Here is a 14,492-nt window from a genome sequence, read left to right as displayed (position 1 = left end):
CACACACCTCACACAAGTAGAGTGGTTTGGTATGCTAAAGCTGTCTGCTACAAGCTAGGCTGGAGTATCATCTATATATTCTTATTATTATGATAACAGCATGCATATCTGAATATCTGACTTTATGATAACTTGAAGCCATGAAGCTCTTGTGCATGTTATAAGTAAGTCTTCTAGAAAAATAGAAAAAATCATGATTGTTTTCCTTTTCATCTGCAGTTAAGATTGATACGTTAGCTTTTGCTGAACTAATGAAGAAATTCTTGTTAATTGTTTCTAGATGTCACAGACTTGCATTCTAACACAAATTAGTCTGAAATCTCTCATATTTACCTTTGTGGCAACAGCATGATGTACATGGAAAAATGTAATTCAGTATTAAGGGATGAGCTGTGCTAATGTAGTTTTAGAGTATCTATAAATGACTGGTTCTGCCAGAGTAAATCTAACATGGGCTTTTAGATTTACCTGATTTTAATACAAATTTTTAGTTTTTTATTAAATTTTTTCCCTATTTCATAGAAGTGACATTAGATGCTGTTTTGGCTTGGCGGATTGACATGTACAGATGCTTCAGGCTGTACATCTGTTAATGTGACTGTTCATCCGACAATACGCTGCAGCTGTGGATGAGATCCATATCAATGACTGACACCAGCTGACATCCTCTGAAAACTATCTCCTCATGACCCCATGAAATTGCAGAGTTAAATAGTTAAAGACCACCACTGAAATCAAACAAGGATGTAATTGCTTCATTTACAGGTCATATTCCAGATGTTACTTTCCTCTGAAGCAAAAAGTCAAAACTCAAAATCACTTGTATTTGATATTTTGAGAGTAAAGCGTGCCATCGGGTTTGTTTTGTTGGGTTGCTATCTTTGTAAATTCTCATGGGCAGTTTTATAATCCACTTCGATTACTAAAGAAATCAGGTAAAATGTTCTACTGTAAATTTTCTTTGTCCATTGCTTTATTTGAAGAGTAACCAAAGAGTGTCTTTCTGGAGAATAAAAAAGGATAACAAGTCTTACTTTAGTTGCACATTAAGAAATCCCATTTCTGATGGCATATTCTTTCATTTTTCAAAGAAAAAAAAAGTCTAAAATTCTGTGTTTTTAGTTTATATCTGATACAGGATTTTGGATTTTGCTCAAAGAGGGAAAGATGGATGACGCTTGTTTGGCTCTGGTGTCCTAAGATCTTTTGGACTTGATCTTTTTATGTTAGGTACCTTGTGTACTTTATGTTTAAACACGTGGTCATGTATATGTGCATAAATAATTGTGTCTCTAAGTCAACAAAGACCATTTACAGAGTTTCTCATGACAGTTCTTTGCCTAACTAATGATTTATTTGAAACACAAATAAGTGAACACTGGACCTTTCATTGTAGCAGAGCAGGTGGGAGCAATTTTTTCCTGAAATGCAACCAAATATAACTTGTAATACCTGTTCCAGCTGGTGGCAACTAAAGTAGCAGATGTAAATGTCTCGACTCATACTCATGGAGTATAACTTTACAGCCACTTTTATACTTTTACTCACATATTACGCTGTGAGCTGACACCTCAAAGTGGTGCGCAGGCTGATGGGGGGATTACCTCATTCAAATGATGGTGGCTCTTAATAAAACCCCAACATAAAACTCCAATCTTCAGTCAAAAATATTCAACTTACTCACGTTCCTTCACATAAATACACATCAGGACTCACTGCGCTTATTCTCCTCTCTGGCTTTTCCTTCTTTGTATTTTTAAACCACCTGTTCTCAAACCTAAGGCTTTACATACTGATGGTTGAAAAGGAGTCCGCTCCATTGGTTTTGAAAGCAAAGCGTACCTAAAAAGCATAATTCTTGGTGCTGCTACTGGATTTTCTGGGTTGATAGCATAATCTTTGCAGGATGTGTCACCCAGACAACATGGAAAATGTCAGAAAAACTAGTTGAAATTAAATATACTGTATTGTGTGGCCATTTGAAAGTCAAGATATTCTTTTTTTCTTTACCAATGGTGCTGATCAGTTAAAATGGGAAGGTGTAAAGCAGCTCTCTGTGCGGTAGGAATGATGAAAAAGGGGATGAAAAGTAAGACAAGGGGTTATTGAACAAGCAGCAGTGAGTTAAGAATAAGAAGATATTTTGTGACTTAAAAGAAGTAAGAGTTCATATGGCCAATAAAGTTAATAAGATAGCATTGTGGACCTGGTTTCATAACTTGTACGAGTTTTTTTTTTTTTTTTTTGCATTCAAACATGCAAAATATTTTAATACTAGCATAAAAAAAAACTGCCAATATTCTTATGCAGACTGTACATTGAATGACTACGAATTCAGATAAAACTGTGTCCTTCCTTCTCTTTGCTGCCTATGCTTCACTGAAACTTTCCAGCTTTTGCTTGTTTAATTCACAAGAGTTTGGTAAGGGAAGATAGTTGTGGCTGAATAACCCATGTGGGTTCATGGTTAGAGTTAAGAATCATTATGGTCAGAGCTGTGGCTGAGGTTTGTCAGAATTGGATGAATCAGCTAAAATATATGGCCAGGTCTTAAGAGCAGCTCTGTGGTTGTAACCAAAACTATTTCATCATTGTGGAACTTGACTTTTGCAGATCCATTTGGTGTTTTTGTAAAAGATGACATTATGCTGTACATGATGTTGAGGTGGTGATTCCTCCACTCAAATAGTTCATATGTTCCCCACAAAAGCAAGCGTCACTCCCCCTGAGCAAGACAGTGAATCCTTACATGAGGCTTCACCAATAATCTTTCTGTGCCATGTGGTTCAGGAAATATCCACACATATACAGCTTAAGGGAAGTGGAGGTAAAATTTATGCAGCCTCACCTCCTTGACGCTGTTAATTTTATTAGTGGGTAGACAGAGCAGTTAGGAAAGTGTGTACTTGGCTTTTCCTCAGCAGTGCTGTCTCGCTATGTCTCTTCAGCATGTCTGAGCAGGCCTCTAGAGATGATGCTGAATTTGGGTTTGGAGGCTGTTGTGTCTCCTTTGGCAACCTGCAAATTGGTGTTTCAGCTATATATAAGTAGCATCCAACACATATGCAAGAAATAATATGATTACAAGTTTCTTTTGAATGGAGTTAGATCTGTTAGGTTTACTGTAAATGAAAGATTTCTGTATTGGTTCTCTAAGTATTGTTTCCAAAATGTACACCAAAACAATGTCAATCAAAATGCATTTCCTTGTAAAATAGAGGCATTTTAAATATTTTGCCCAAACTATCATGTGCCTCTGGTCCTTTTTTAAAGGGCACTTTTTCCAAAGGAAGTGTGGGAAGTTTATTCAAATAAAAAAGCCGTGGCTTGAGTTGAAAAGAAGCCAACACACCTGGAGCATCAACAGACCACATGAGACCGCTACTAGAACCTAGCGATAAACAGCAATGACAGAACAATTTAAGCCTAAGCTTGACTTCCTCTTCTTTGTAGAATATTGATTATGACACCATCATGTTTTTGGTGGATGTTTCGCTTAGATCTCTTCTTCTGCACCTTCCTTGTAGGGAACTCTTCTTGAGTTGAATATTAATGTTAATGTAAAAAAAAACTACATAAAATCATAACAACTCTTACAAATTAGTTTAAAACAGTGGATTAATACATTTATCTGTGTCAAATTACAGATAAATGTGTTAACCACCCAGCCACGCATGAATGATTAAAACTATCACACCTTGACTCACAGCAGTGTAGCATGTTTTCCAGACTGTCTCCAGCGAAGGTTTACAAAAGTGCCACTTTACAAATTTGGCAAATATTGATGGTGATCCTGATCTCTCGATCACTGCAGCTCAAAATGATTTTACTGAGCATCCACTGACTGTAGCTTCTCATGCACTTTGGTTTTCTTAGTAGATGCACAGTCCTGAGGCCACCACAGGGTGGTGTTGGCTCTTCACAAAACTAATCCACAATACATGGACAAATAATCAATAACTCCAGTACAAGATGGTTAACTCAACGCTTCTGTCCATCAAGCTTTAATCTGATTCTCTAAGCTGGTGTGTTGTCAGCTCATCCTGTATTTCAGCTTCACTCTTTGCTAAATTACTCCAGATGTTCTTGCTGTCATTGTTCCTCTGCATTTTAAAAAATCAGATTAAAATATGCAAATTCTTGCATCCAGAAGAGACATATTTCAGTGATCTAGGCAGAACAGCTAGCAAGCTAGTGGCTAATTTGAAGCTGATGTATAGCTATTCCAGTCAGCTTTGCTTGATATACTGAATATATTCATTCTCACTGTGTCATGCACTGGTCATTTTAGACATGTCCTAAAAATCCTGAACAGAAAATTGATGAAAATCTGTGTAACCGTTCAGTAAGACACAGTTTTCAGCCTTTTTTTATGTTTGAAACTATTACTGTCTAATACACATAACATGTTTTCCTAGAAATCTCTGAATCTGCTTTATATGAATTTTAGACTAATAGAGGGACACATTATCCTCTTATCGCCACAGTGAGATTTATCTACAGTAGCAGGAGATATGATGAATAATGCAAGCTATATATTTTGTATAAATGTATGTGTAAAGCATCACTAAACCTGGCAGATATTTAATGACTGAAAAAGGCATTGATTCATCTTTGCTCTTATCCCCTTTTAGAGCCATTTTTCTGATAGTTTGTTTTCAGTGGACTGGATTTAGGAGAAAATGGGTGAAGGTTAACGAGCATTTTCGAGACACCCTTCATAACCATTTACTGTGTTCTCATGCATACCAAGACTGTGTATTTTGTTACTTGGGTGTTCTTGGGAGCATGTGTGAGTCCCTGTCCAGCAGCAGCTCATAGTGGCCATCGTGTGAGATTCTTCCCTTTTTTTATTATTATTTTTCTTTAAACTTTGTCTGCAGAGCTTTTCAACAAAAACATTTGACAAACAGGGTTTAGAGGACTATGCGACAGATCCCTGCTCATTGCACAAGCTCCTGGGCTTGTGCCAATTTGGCTCTTGGTTGGTTTTGATGCCTGCAGAATGGTGGGCATCCAGACCTGCCAGTTAAATTACATTTACACCAAAACCGCAGACCCCTGTACCAGACAAACTTCCCTGCCAGCCAGCCAGAAAGTCGGCCAACGACAAAACAGTCACCGACTAATACTGCTCTCCTTTTCTTCTGTTTATTTCTCTTAACATCTCTCTCATTGCTTTCCTCGTTTTTCTTAGATTATGCTTTGATGTGAAAATTGTGAAGATCTTTGATTCTTCCTTGCCAAGACTCCAGCAACATAAACAAGCAGAACTCACAGGCAGATGTATCCAAGACGAGTCCAAGAAACCTCAAAAACACTTCAGTAAATGGCATTAAAACAAAAATTTGCCTATCTTGCTACCAGTATATGGTTCCAAAACAATCACAGACAACAGCAAAAGCAGAGCTGTAAAACTAAACTCAGCACATCTGGTGGCAATGAACACACCCTTTTCTAAGTACTTGTGATTTAAAGTGAATTCCCAGATGACTCCCAATCCTGCTGCTAATTAAGCGTATTGTGTAAAGAGATGTAATTTTCAAATTAGAAAATGTCAATTCATGTTCGTGTAAGTGCTGTGGTTCAGTATAAATTTTCAGAGCGAGCCCTCTTCTCATTCTTGCAGTCCAAACAGAGTTCATATCATCAGAGAACATAACAAGGCGCCCACAGTGGAAGTGACAGGATGATAACTACCCAAATGGAAAGAGGTTACAGAGGGATGCAAATGATTATTTCACATGAACAGACACAAGATAGCTACTAGAATAAAATAAACTAGAGTGGTACTAAATGTTAATTTGAAAAAAAGTGCCTGAAACAAAGGCAGCAGATATTACACTTGTGTTCTTGTTATATGGTGCACAATGCTGTACAAGAACAACAGGACAACAATTCAGTTAGTTCGGTAAATTCTTATGTAAACAAATACGGCTGCGCAGTGAAAAGTAACCTGGCTTACAGTTTCCATGCTTAATAAAATTGTGATAGGGTTGGCATTTAAAACCAAGCAGCCTGAGCCTGAAATTAAATTTTGCATCCCACATCATCATAAAATAAAACCCTAGTCCAAAGAGGGTTGAGGAAAATAGCTCAGGGGACAGCTGGAGTGGAAATGAATGCTTTCCACACATCATTTCACTGGTCATATGTAAGCACACCTACAGCTGCTTGCATGTGATACACAAACATGTGGTGTGTGTTGTGGTGGTCTCCTTTTTGCTTTTTGGTCATGGCTGAGAAAATATCTAACTGCAATGTGAGATATTTCCTCTTAATGTAAATTAAAGAGAAATATATGTCACCGATATTTAAGGTGTTCTATATCTCACAGGTGATCATTTAAATGCTGTTGACTTGGCACTTTTGGTGTATGTGACCTCTTTTCTTTGCAAAGTAGGTAAAGTTTAATTAAAAGGGTTTGGTCTGGAGCACAGACAGAACTTTAAAGTAAAATTCCTATTTGAATGGATAGGATTGAGGCATGACTTTGAAAGTGTTATTTCAAAGGTTACTGAATAATGCTGGACTGCTATATTCATACCACAAACAATTTTATGTGTTTGATGCTATATGAACACCAAATTTGTCCAAGTTTATTGTCTAACTCAGAGGTCCCCAACCCTGGTCCTCAAGGCCCACTATCCTAAAGGTCTTAGATAGCTCCCTGCTGCAACACACCTGATTCAAATTAAATGGTTCTGAGACAAGATCTGCACAAGTCTTCTAGTGAGCCATTCATTTGAATCAGGTGTGTTGCAACAGGGAGACATCTAAGACCTTCAGGATAGTGGGCTTTGAGGACCAGGGTTGGGGACCACTGGTCTAACTGATGGTTGAGTTTATGCAGAATATTCTAACTTTGTTATTATCCTGTCCTCTCCATGCAATCTACCAGTTCCACTGGCAGCCCAGATCATAATACTACCACTGCCATTACCAGCACTTGGTGCATTGATCCATACAACAGCGTTACCCCATTAAACATACTTCTGGCCATTTGTCTAAACTATACATAAAATGTTGCTCCTGTTGGATTTTTTTATGACTATGGTCAGCTCATTCTACACTATAGACAAGTAAGATTTAAAATAGGTTAACAGCCATAACATTCATGTCTTTGATGAGTGTATGGAAACTTGTGTCTTTAACTGTATGCATCCGTTTTATGCCCTTAGGTTCATCTTATTTGTTGATGATGTAGAAAACATGGAAGGTCATATATTTATAACAGCAAATATTTAATATCGCTGACCCAAACCAGACAACTTAACTTTCTTTTTTATCTGTTACTTGCAGTTCTTTGCCTGTGACAAAAGTCTGGGATGCTGGTGACCATGCTGTCGGTTCCTGTCTGTGTGCTACTGATGCTTGGGGGTCGTGTTCTTGCTGGAGGCTACCCCCCCATTCCCCACATGAAGTACATGCAGCCCATGATGAAAGGGCCAATTGGACCACCATTTCGAGAAGGCAAGGGACATTATGTTGGTGAGTGATCCTTGTCCATGTGGTTCAGTAAGTCACATTCTGCTCTGCTAAAGCTGTTAAACAAATCTGCAGGCTAAAAGATTCACAGTTTGAGCATCAGTCATATGGGTATGTGGAGGCATATATTAAAGTAATTTAAAACCAGTTCAACAATACTTAAAACCTCTGCATCATGTACACAAATGCTTATACCTGGCATCTGGCATTCTGCAGCTGAGGCCTAATGGAGCCCCGATTGCTAATCGTTAGCTGAACACCACAAGGCTACTTACTCCTCTCACCATCTGGATGCTGTTACCCCACTGTTTATCACATATTTCCCAGGAAAAAGTGTAGGGGAAACCAAAATAGATTACATAAAAGAGAGAGAGAGAGAGAGAGAGAGAGAGAGAGAGAGAGAGACTTGAGCAAGAAAACTGGGAAAGGCAGAAGGTGGTCATCGTTCTTGAAAAAAAATCAATAAAATAAAAAAAAAACATGCTCGCTATCATTGTCAGTATTATTATGGAATTGGATTTTTAACTACACGCCACAAGTTCAGGATCATATATGGAGTGCTTTGAATAATCAGAGGCCCCATCTTCAAAACAAATCCAAAGCAAAAATAACCCATTTGAGATTAAAAGCTGTTTCAAACAGAAAAAGAAGGAAAATAAACCACATAGTTTGATGCTAAGAAACTATTTAAATTTTGCATTTACATCTCTGCAGCAACGTTTAAAAAATGTTTTTTATTTGTTTGTTGTTGTTTGTTTTTTGTTTTTTTGTTTGTTTGTTTGTTTTGTTTCGTTTTTGTGTTTTTTTTTTTTGTTTTGTTTTGTTTTGGTTATTATTGCTTTTTTAACTTGTTTTGTCCAGCAACATAGCAAGCAGACATTTGGTTTGGCTGCTGCACTGTAAACCCACATTTTGTTTTAATATAATTAGTAATATTTAGTAATTATTAATTATCGCTTCATGTTTTATAAACAGCGTCTCATATCTCTTTATCTCATAAAAAACAAAAGAGTCATGTCTAATAGTTTTCAACATTGTGCAGACTGGTAAAAATGATTAGCAACATGTCATGTTTCTGTCAAAGGGGCTACTTGCAAAACTCATCATGTCTGGACCACAAAGGCTAATGGGAGATGCATATTCAGCAGAAATGTTTACCTTTTGTGATTGCTGTGTTATAAATTTGAGTTATGTGCTTTACTTCCTGTTGTGTTTACAGTTAGACAATGTTAGAAAGTTCCACTTTTTTTAAAGCTGGAACCAAGAATGAGACAGACAGTATAGGAAAAAAAAAAAAAAAAAAAAAAAAATGCCACCACTGTTACCACAAATTTTTATATTGCATCAGGGGTGAAGTGGATGATGCATGACCTTTTGTCACCTCCTTGGTTTTGGAGACTATAGCTCTGTACTCCTAATCTATCACAAATAAGTGCAAAGATGCACCTATAAACTCTTACCACTAAAAGGTGCACAACAAAGTCTTCCAGCCTTCTGGCCCCAGACTAACCCAAGCCATCCCCCCAAAGGCATCTGGCTGTCCCCCACACATACATACACAAACATCTTCCCCATGCACCGGAAATCCACCTCTCACACACCCTGGCACCATCCACTACCTCACCAAATCGCCACCAATAGTGATGCACTGTAACAGAAGATGAGTGAAGTGAAGCCACTCTACTCTGTGGTTCCCATTGGATACAATGATTTTACTGCCACTCAGTGGCCATATCTTAACATTACATCAATAATTAGTTGGTATCAAACTTCTAAAAATCTGAAAGTGAATAATAGTTATAACTGTCAATATTACCATGTATACTGACTGTTACAATAAATCAAATAAAGAACATTAATACTGAAGGGAAATTCTGTTTTTGGATTTATTTATTTATAAATCTATTATTTATCTATTTCATTTCATTTTTATTTATTTGTCAGTTAAAAATTCTTCATTTAAGTTCTTGTGCCGGAGTATGATGGCTGTTGGCAGAAATGGGCTCCTGTACCTTTCTGTGTTGCAACGGGCATGAAGAAGCCTCTCACTGAACACATGCCATTGCTTTCAAATTGTGTTAAGTTAATGCTGTGCAGAATTGTCAGTTATGTTCAGCAACTTGGGCAGAATTATTTTCAGGACAATCAGCACCAGTAGCTCCAGAGTTTTCCCCAGCACAGAACCAGCCTTCTTGGTCAGTTTATTCAGACTCAGTAAGTCTCTGGCTCTGATTCTGCTGCCTCAGCAGATGCTACAAAGCTGACTGCACTTTCCACAACAGACTAATAGAAGATGTGCAACATCTTGGTGCAGACATTATAAGATCTCAGCTCCCTGAACAAGTAGAGTCTGATCTGTCCCTTCCTGTAGATGGCTTCTGTGTTGCATTTCCAGTCTGGTCTGTTGTCCAGCTGAACTCAGGGTGTTTGTATTCCTTCACCATCTCCACCTCTTCTCACAGCACAGGAACTTTTTTTACTCAGGCTGATATTGACAGGTTGCTGTAGAATTAACCCTGGTTGTTCTGAGGTTTTCAAACCCCTGGGCCTGACACCATGTGGACCTGCAGCCTTGTTTCAGTTCAATCTTTCCAGTTGCTTCTTCACTTGACCTCAGGAGACAAACAGGCTCGATGGGGAGGCCTCATCTCCTGAGGTGAGATGAGGCTGTGTTGTGGTCTATGACTGAGCTACAGGGTGACAGAGTGGATGTATGACAGGGAAACTATGGACTTGTGAAAGGTGTGAGATTTGGAGCCTGGGGGAAATGTTGAATGTTGTTCTGAACTGACAATGTCCAGCTTATTTGCTCTGTCCAGACTTCCATCAGTCTGATTCTCTTTTGACTTGAAGCTGATGATTTTTTTTTCTTTCTCCTGACCACACATCCTTTATGTTGCTCTGCTGAAACTGACTTTCTAATTTGTTTCTGTTGTCCTCTATGCTGTCTTTAATCTTTGTTCTAAGCTGTTTTTCTGTTATCTTCAATAACTCTCCATTTCCCCTTTTCTAAATGTTTTCTTGTTACATTTACCAGGTGATTCCAGTATTTCACTATTCTTGTGGGGATGATGTTTTCTGCACAGAAATTGATATAATCTGTCACACAGTCAGTCATGGGATTGATATAGTATCCATGTGGCTTATAGAAGGTCATTCCAGTCTGTAGCCTCAAAAAGTGTTTCTGTACATTTGCATAAAATACATCTAAAATCTTGTTTTCTTGCATAGAGTGGCAGATAAAGCAGAACAGAGTAAAAACTCACTGCTAACAGATCAATCCAGGTCCTCTTCATTACAGTGACGAGTCCAGGATGTATTTGCAATACTTCCTGTTACTTCCTGCTACCTACTTTGATGTGTCAGTCTGCTCGTACTGTAGAGACACGAGAGTTTGGGATATCTGCAGCCATGTCTTGGTGGAGCATGCAACACTGTATTCTCTTTGTGTCCTTGTAAGCATTTTGAACTTGTGCATCTTGTTAGCTAGCGACAACACATCAGAGTACTTGGAAGAAATTTTTTAAATTTTTCTCTGCTTTTCTCTATGCAGGCCTTGCACCTTTTTTTTTTTATTTTTTTTCCCCCCCTCAACTGGTGTTGAACTTGTGTTATTTCACTCACTAATTTGGTTTTGTAGAACTCAGTCAGCTGATCCTGCTGGTAAACAACTCGTCCATTGCCATCTATATATCTATCTATCTATCTATCTATCTATCTATCTATCTATCTATCTATCTATCTATCTATCTATCTATCTATCTATCTATCTATCTATCTATCTCTATCTATCTGTCTGTCTATCTATCTATCTATCTATCTATCTATCTATCTATCTATCTATCTATCTATCTATCTATCTATCTGTCTGTCTGTCTGTCTGTCTGTCTGTAATTGACTGATTAATCGGTCGACTGATTCATTTAGTTAGTTTTGTTTTTTTAATTATTATTTTCATCCTTCTTTGTTCCTTTTTTCTAGATATGCCACCCATGGTGAAAGGGGAAACGGGTCCTCAAGGGAAATCTGGACCAAGAGGCCTTCCAGGACCACCAGGAGTTCCAGGAAAACCTGGAATGGGGAAACCAGGTCAGCCTGGCCAACCAGGCCCTCAGGGTCCTCCTGGTTTTCCGGGAATAGGTAAGCCAGGACTTCCAGGTCTTCCAGGAAAGTTAGGGCCTAAAGGGCTTCCAGGACTAAATGGTGAGGTTGGACCTCGTGGTGAACTTGGTCCCCGTGGACCTCCTGGGCAGCCTGGACTCCCTGGCCCAGCTGGTCTGTCTCTGAATGGGAAACCTGGACTTCCAGGAATCAGAGGCCCCCCAGGAACTCGTGGTGAACCAGGAATTAATGGTATCACTGGGCCACCAGGTGAGCGTGGGCTTAAAGGTGAGAATGGAAATGGAAAACCAGGACCTCCAGGTATAAGGGGACTTCCTGGATTAAAAGGCAGTAAAGGACAACCTGGTCTTCCAAGTATTGGGAAACCAGGATCAAAAGGTTTACCTGGACCTCCTGGTCTTAAAGGTGATCAAGGGCTCCCAGGGGATCGAGGAGCATCAGGGGAACCTGGGGCACCAGGTCTCCAAGGTCTGCCAGGACCATCTGGGATAGGAAAGCCTGGTCTAGATGGACTTCCGGGAGGACCAGGTCTAGTTGGTCCAAAAGGTGAACTAGGGCCTAGAGGAAATCCTGGACTTGCTGGGACTCCTGGTTATGGAAAACCTGGTCTGAGTGGGCAAAAGGGTGAAAAAGGTCATACTGGATTTCCTGGTCTCCCAGGGGACAAAGGAGATCAAGGAATGATGGGCCCAAATGGAGAACCAGGTCTTGATGGACTACCAGGACCACCAGGACTTCAAGGCCCTATGGGTCTCCCAGGAAAACATGGAATGCCAGGGCAGAAGGGAGAGCTAGGCCCCAAGGGCCCTCCAGGATTGCCTGGTCTTAGAGGTGATCAAGGCTCCATTGGGCCTCCTGGAAATCCTGGTAACCCTGGGGAAAAAGGTATCCCTGGACTCATTGGTCCTATAGGAAAACCTGGACCCAAAGGTGAGGCAGGGAACATTGGCTCACCTGGGAATCCAGGACTGACAGGTGCTCCAGGGCCCAAAGGAGAGTTAGGGTTTATGGGGACTCCAGGTCCCAGGGGCCAGTCAGGCATCCCTGGTCTTCAGGGGCCGATGGGTCCCATGGGCCCACAGGGTGTCCCAGGTCCAAGGGGGGAGCCTGGAGTTCCAGGGCCTCCAGGGCCAAGCAAGATTGGTGAAAAGGGAGGAATAGGTCCTCAAGGTCCCCCAGGCAAACCAGGCCCTGCTGGACTTAATGGTAACCCTGGTCCACCTGGGCCTCCAGGACCCCCTGGACTTCCAGGAAATGGCCAAACAGTTTCTGCGGGGCCATCAGATACAGGGTTGGGTGGGGAGGAAGTTCCAGGAGACAGGAAGGGGCCTGTATATAGTCAGGTTCCACTCTCTGCCTCCATAGCACCAGCTTTCACGGCTATTCTCACCATACCATTCCCTCCCTCCGGCATGCCAATCAAATTTGATAGGACCCTGTACAACGGACAAAATGCTTACAGCCCTTCTACTGGCATCTTCACTGCTCCTTTGTCTGGTGTCTACTACTTTGCGTACCACATGCATGTAAAGGGAACTAGCCTGTGGGTGGCTTTGTACAAGAACAATGTACCAGCCACTTACACCTATGATGAATACAAGAAAGGCTATATGGACCAAGCATCTGGTAGTGCTGTCCTAGAGCTAAAGGAAGGTGACCAGGTATGGGTCCAGATGCCCTCCGATCAGGCAAATGGCCTTTATTCTACCGAGTACATTCATTCTTCCTTCTCAGGATTCCTGCTATGCCCCACATAACCCTATCCTTTCCTTAAAACCTATAAAAAATGTACCTGTATGGCACCTCAGAGTACCCTTAAACCTAGGATACCAGCAGCCATGATAGAAACAAACAAACAAACAAACAAAAAACCAACATGAATTTAAAAATATATAATTGACATCACCATATCTGTTTCACCCTCGATATCAACAACAGCAAAACATAAAACAAACTTTGTGAAATGAAATATGAAAGTTTAAAAGACAGAGGAAGGATTTTCATACTGTGTTCTTTGTTTCAGTGTCCAGCAAATGTGTGTTTTGGGTTGTATTTTATGTTGTTTTTGTTTTTATTTTATTTGACTTTTTTTTAGCTTATATTATTTTAATTATTATATTGTCATAATTTTATTGTTATTGTTTGATCCTTGTCATCATTGTTGTTGTTGTTGTTTATTGGATTCAGACTATTTAGTGCCTTACTTTGTAATGCGCTAGTAACAGACATTCCCATGTGACTGCACATCCTGCCCACATGCTCTGACATAAGGACAACATCACCAAACCCTGGGGAATGATTCGTTCCCTAGCTGCAGTCACGTCCCATGTGTATCATCTGAACCATAAATGACAATATTCTCATAAAGAACAACTCCACAAAATAGAAAATATAGGCAAAAAAATACAGCCACAAAACAAGTGACTTGGTGCTCTATTTCCATTACCTTCACTTTCCCTTCTTCTTTTGTTTGACCTCTCTGATACTTTAAATAATTGCTACATTAAAGTTATTAATGGGATTATATATATATATATATATATATATATATATATATATATATATATATATATATATATATATATATATATATATATATATATATATATATATGTACATATATATATATATATATATATATATATATATATATATATATATATATATATATATATATAAAATCATTTAAGATAATGGAGAGTCTTCTCATTTTCTGAACTACCAATCCAACTCATTCTAACCTGGAATAAATATGACCTTACAATATTAGGATTATTAGATCTAATTTGCCCCTTTAAAGAGGATCAACATTACCTAGCAAGAAAAAATGTCTTTTTAACTTTTAGGACTAATCAAAAGATATGCATGCATAGAGTAAATGT

At 39.2% G+C, this 14,492-nt stretch overlaps 1 protein-coding gene across 1 annotated transcript in view; it reads left to right on the top strand.

The window, feature by feature from the left end:
* col8a2 (collagen, type VIII, alpha 2) overlaps nucleotides 1–14,126 on the top strand; it is a 46,543-nt gene extending 32,417 nt beyond the window's left edge. The window contains exons 2-3 of the mRNA XM_041967214.1: nucleotides 7,303–7,491; nucleotides 11,470–14,126. Coding sequence (XP_041823148.1) covers nucleotides 7,329–7,491; nucleotides 11,470–13,367 — 2,061 coding nt within the window. The 5' untranslated portion in view covers nucleotides 7,303–7,328 and the 3' untranslated portion in view covers nucleotides 13,368–14,126. The remainder of the gene's footprint in view (nucleotides 1–7,302; nucleotides 7,492–11,469) is intronic.
* The last annotated feature ends 366 nt before the right edge of the window (nucleotides 14,127–14,492 follow it).

Source organism: Melanotaenia boesemani, chromosome 17 (genome assembly GCF_017639745.1).
Source record: "Melanotaenia boesemani isolate fMelBoe1 chromosome 17, fMelBoe1.pri, whole genome shotgun sequence".
NCBI classification, from domain to species: Eukaryota; Metazoa; Chordata; class Actinopteri; order Atheriniformes; family Melanotaeniidae; genus Melanotaenia; species Melanotaenia boesemani.
The sequence above is the reverse complement of the archived record's forward strand: the minus strand, read 5'-3'. Positions and strand labels throughout refer to the sequence as shown.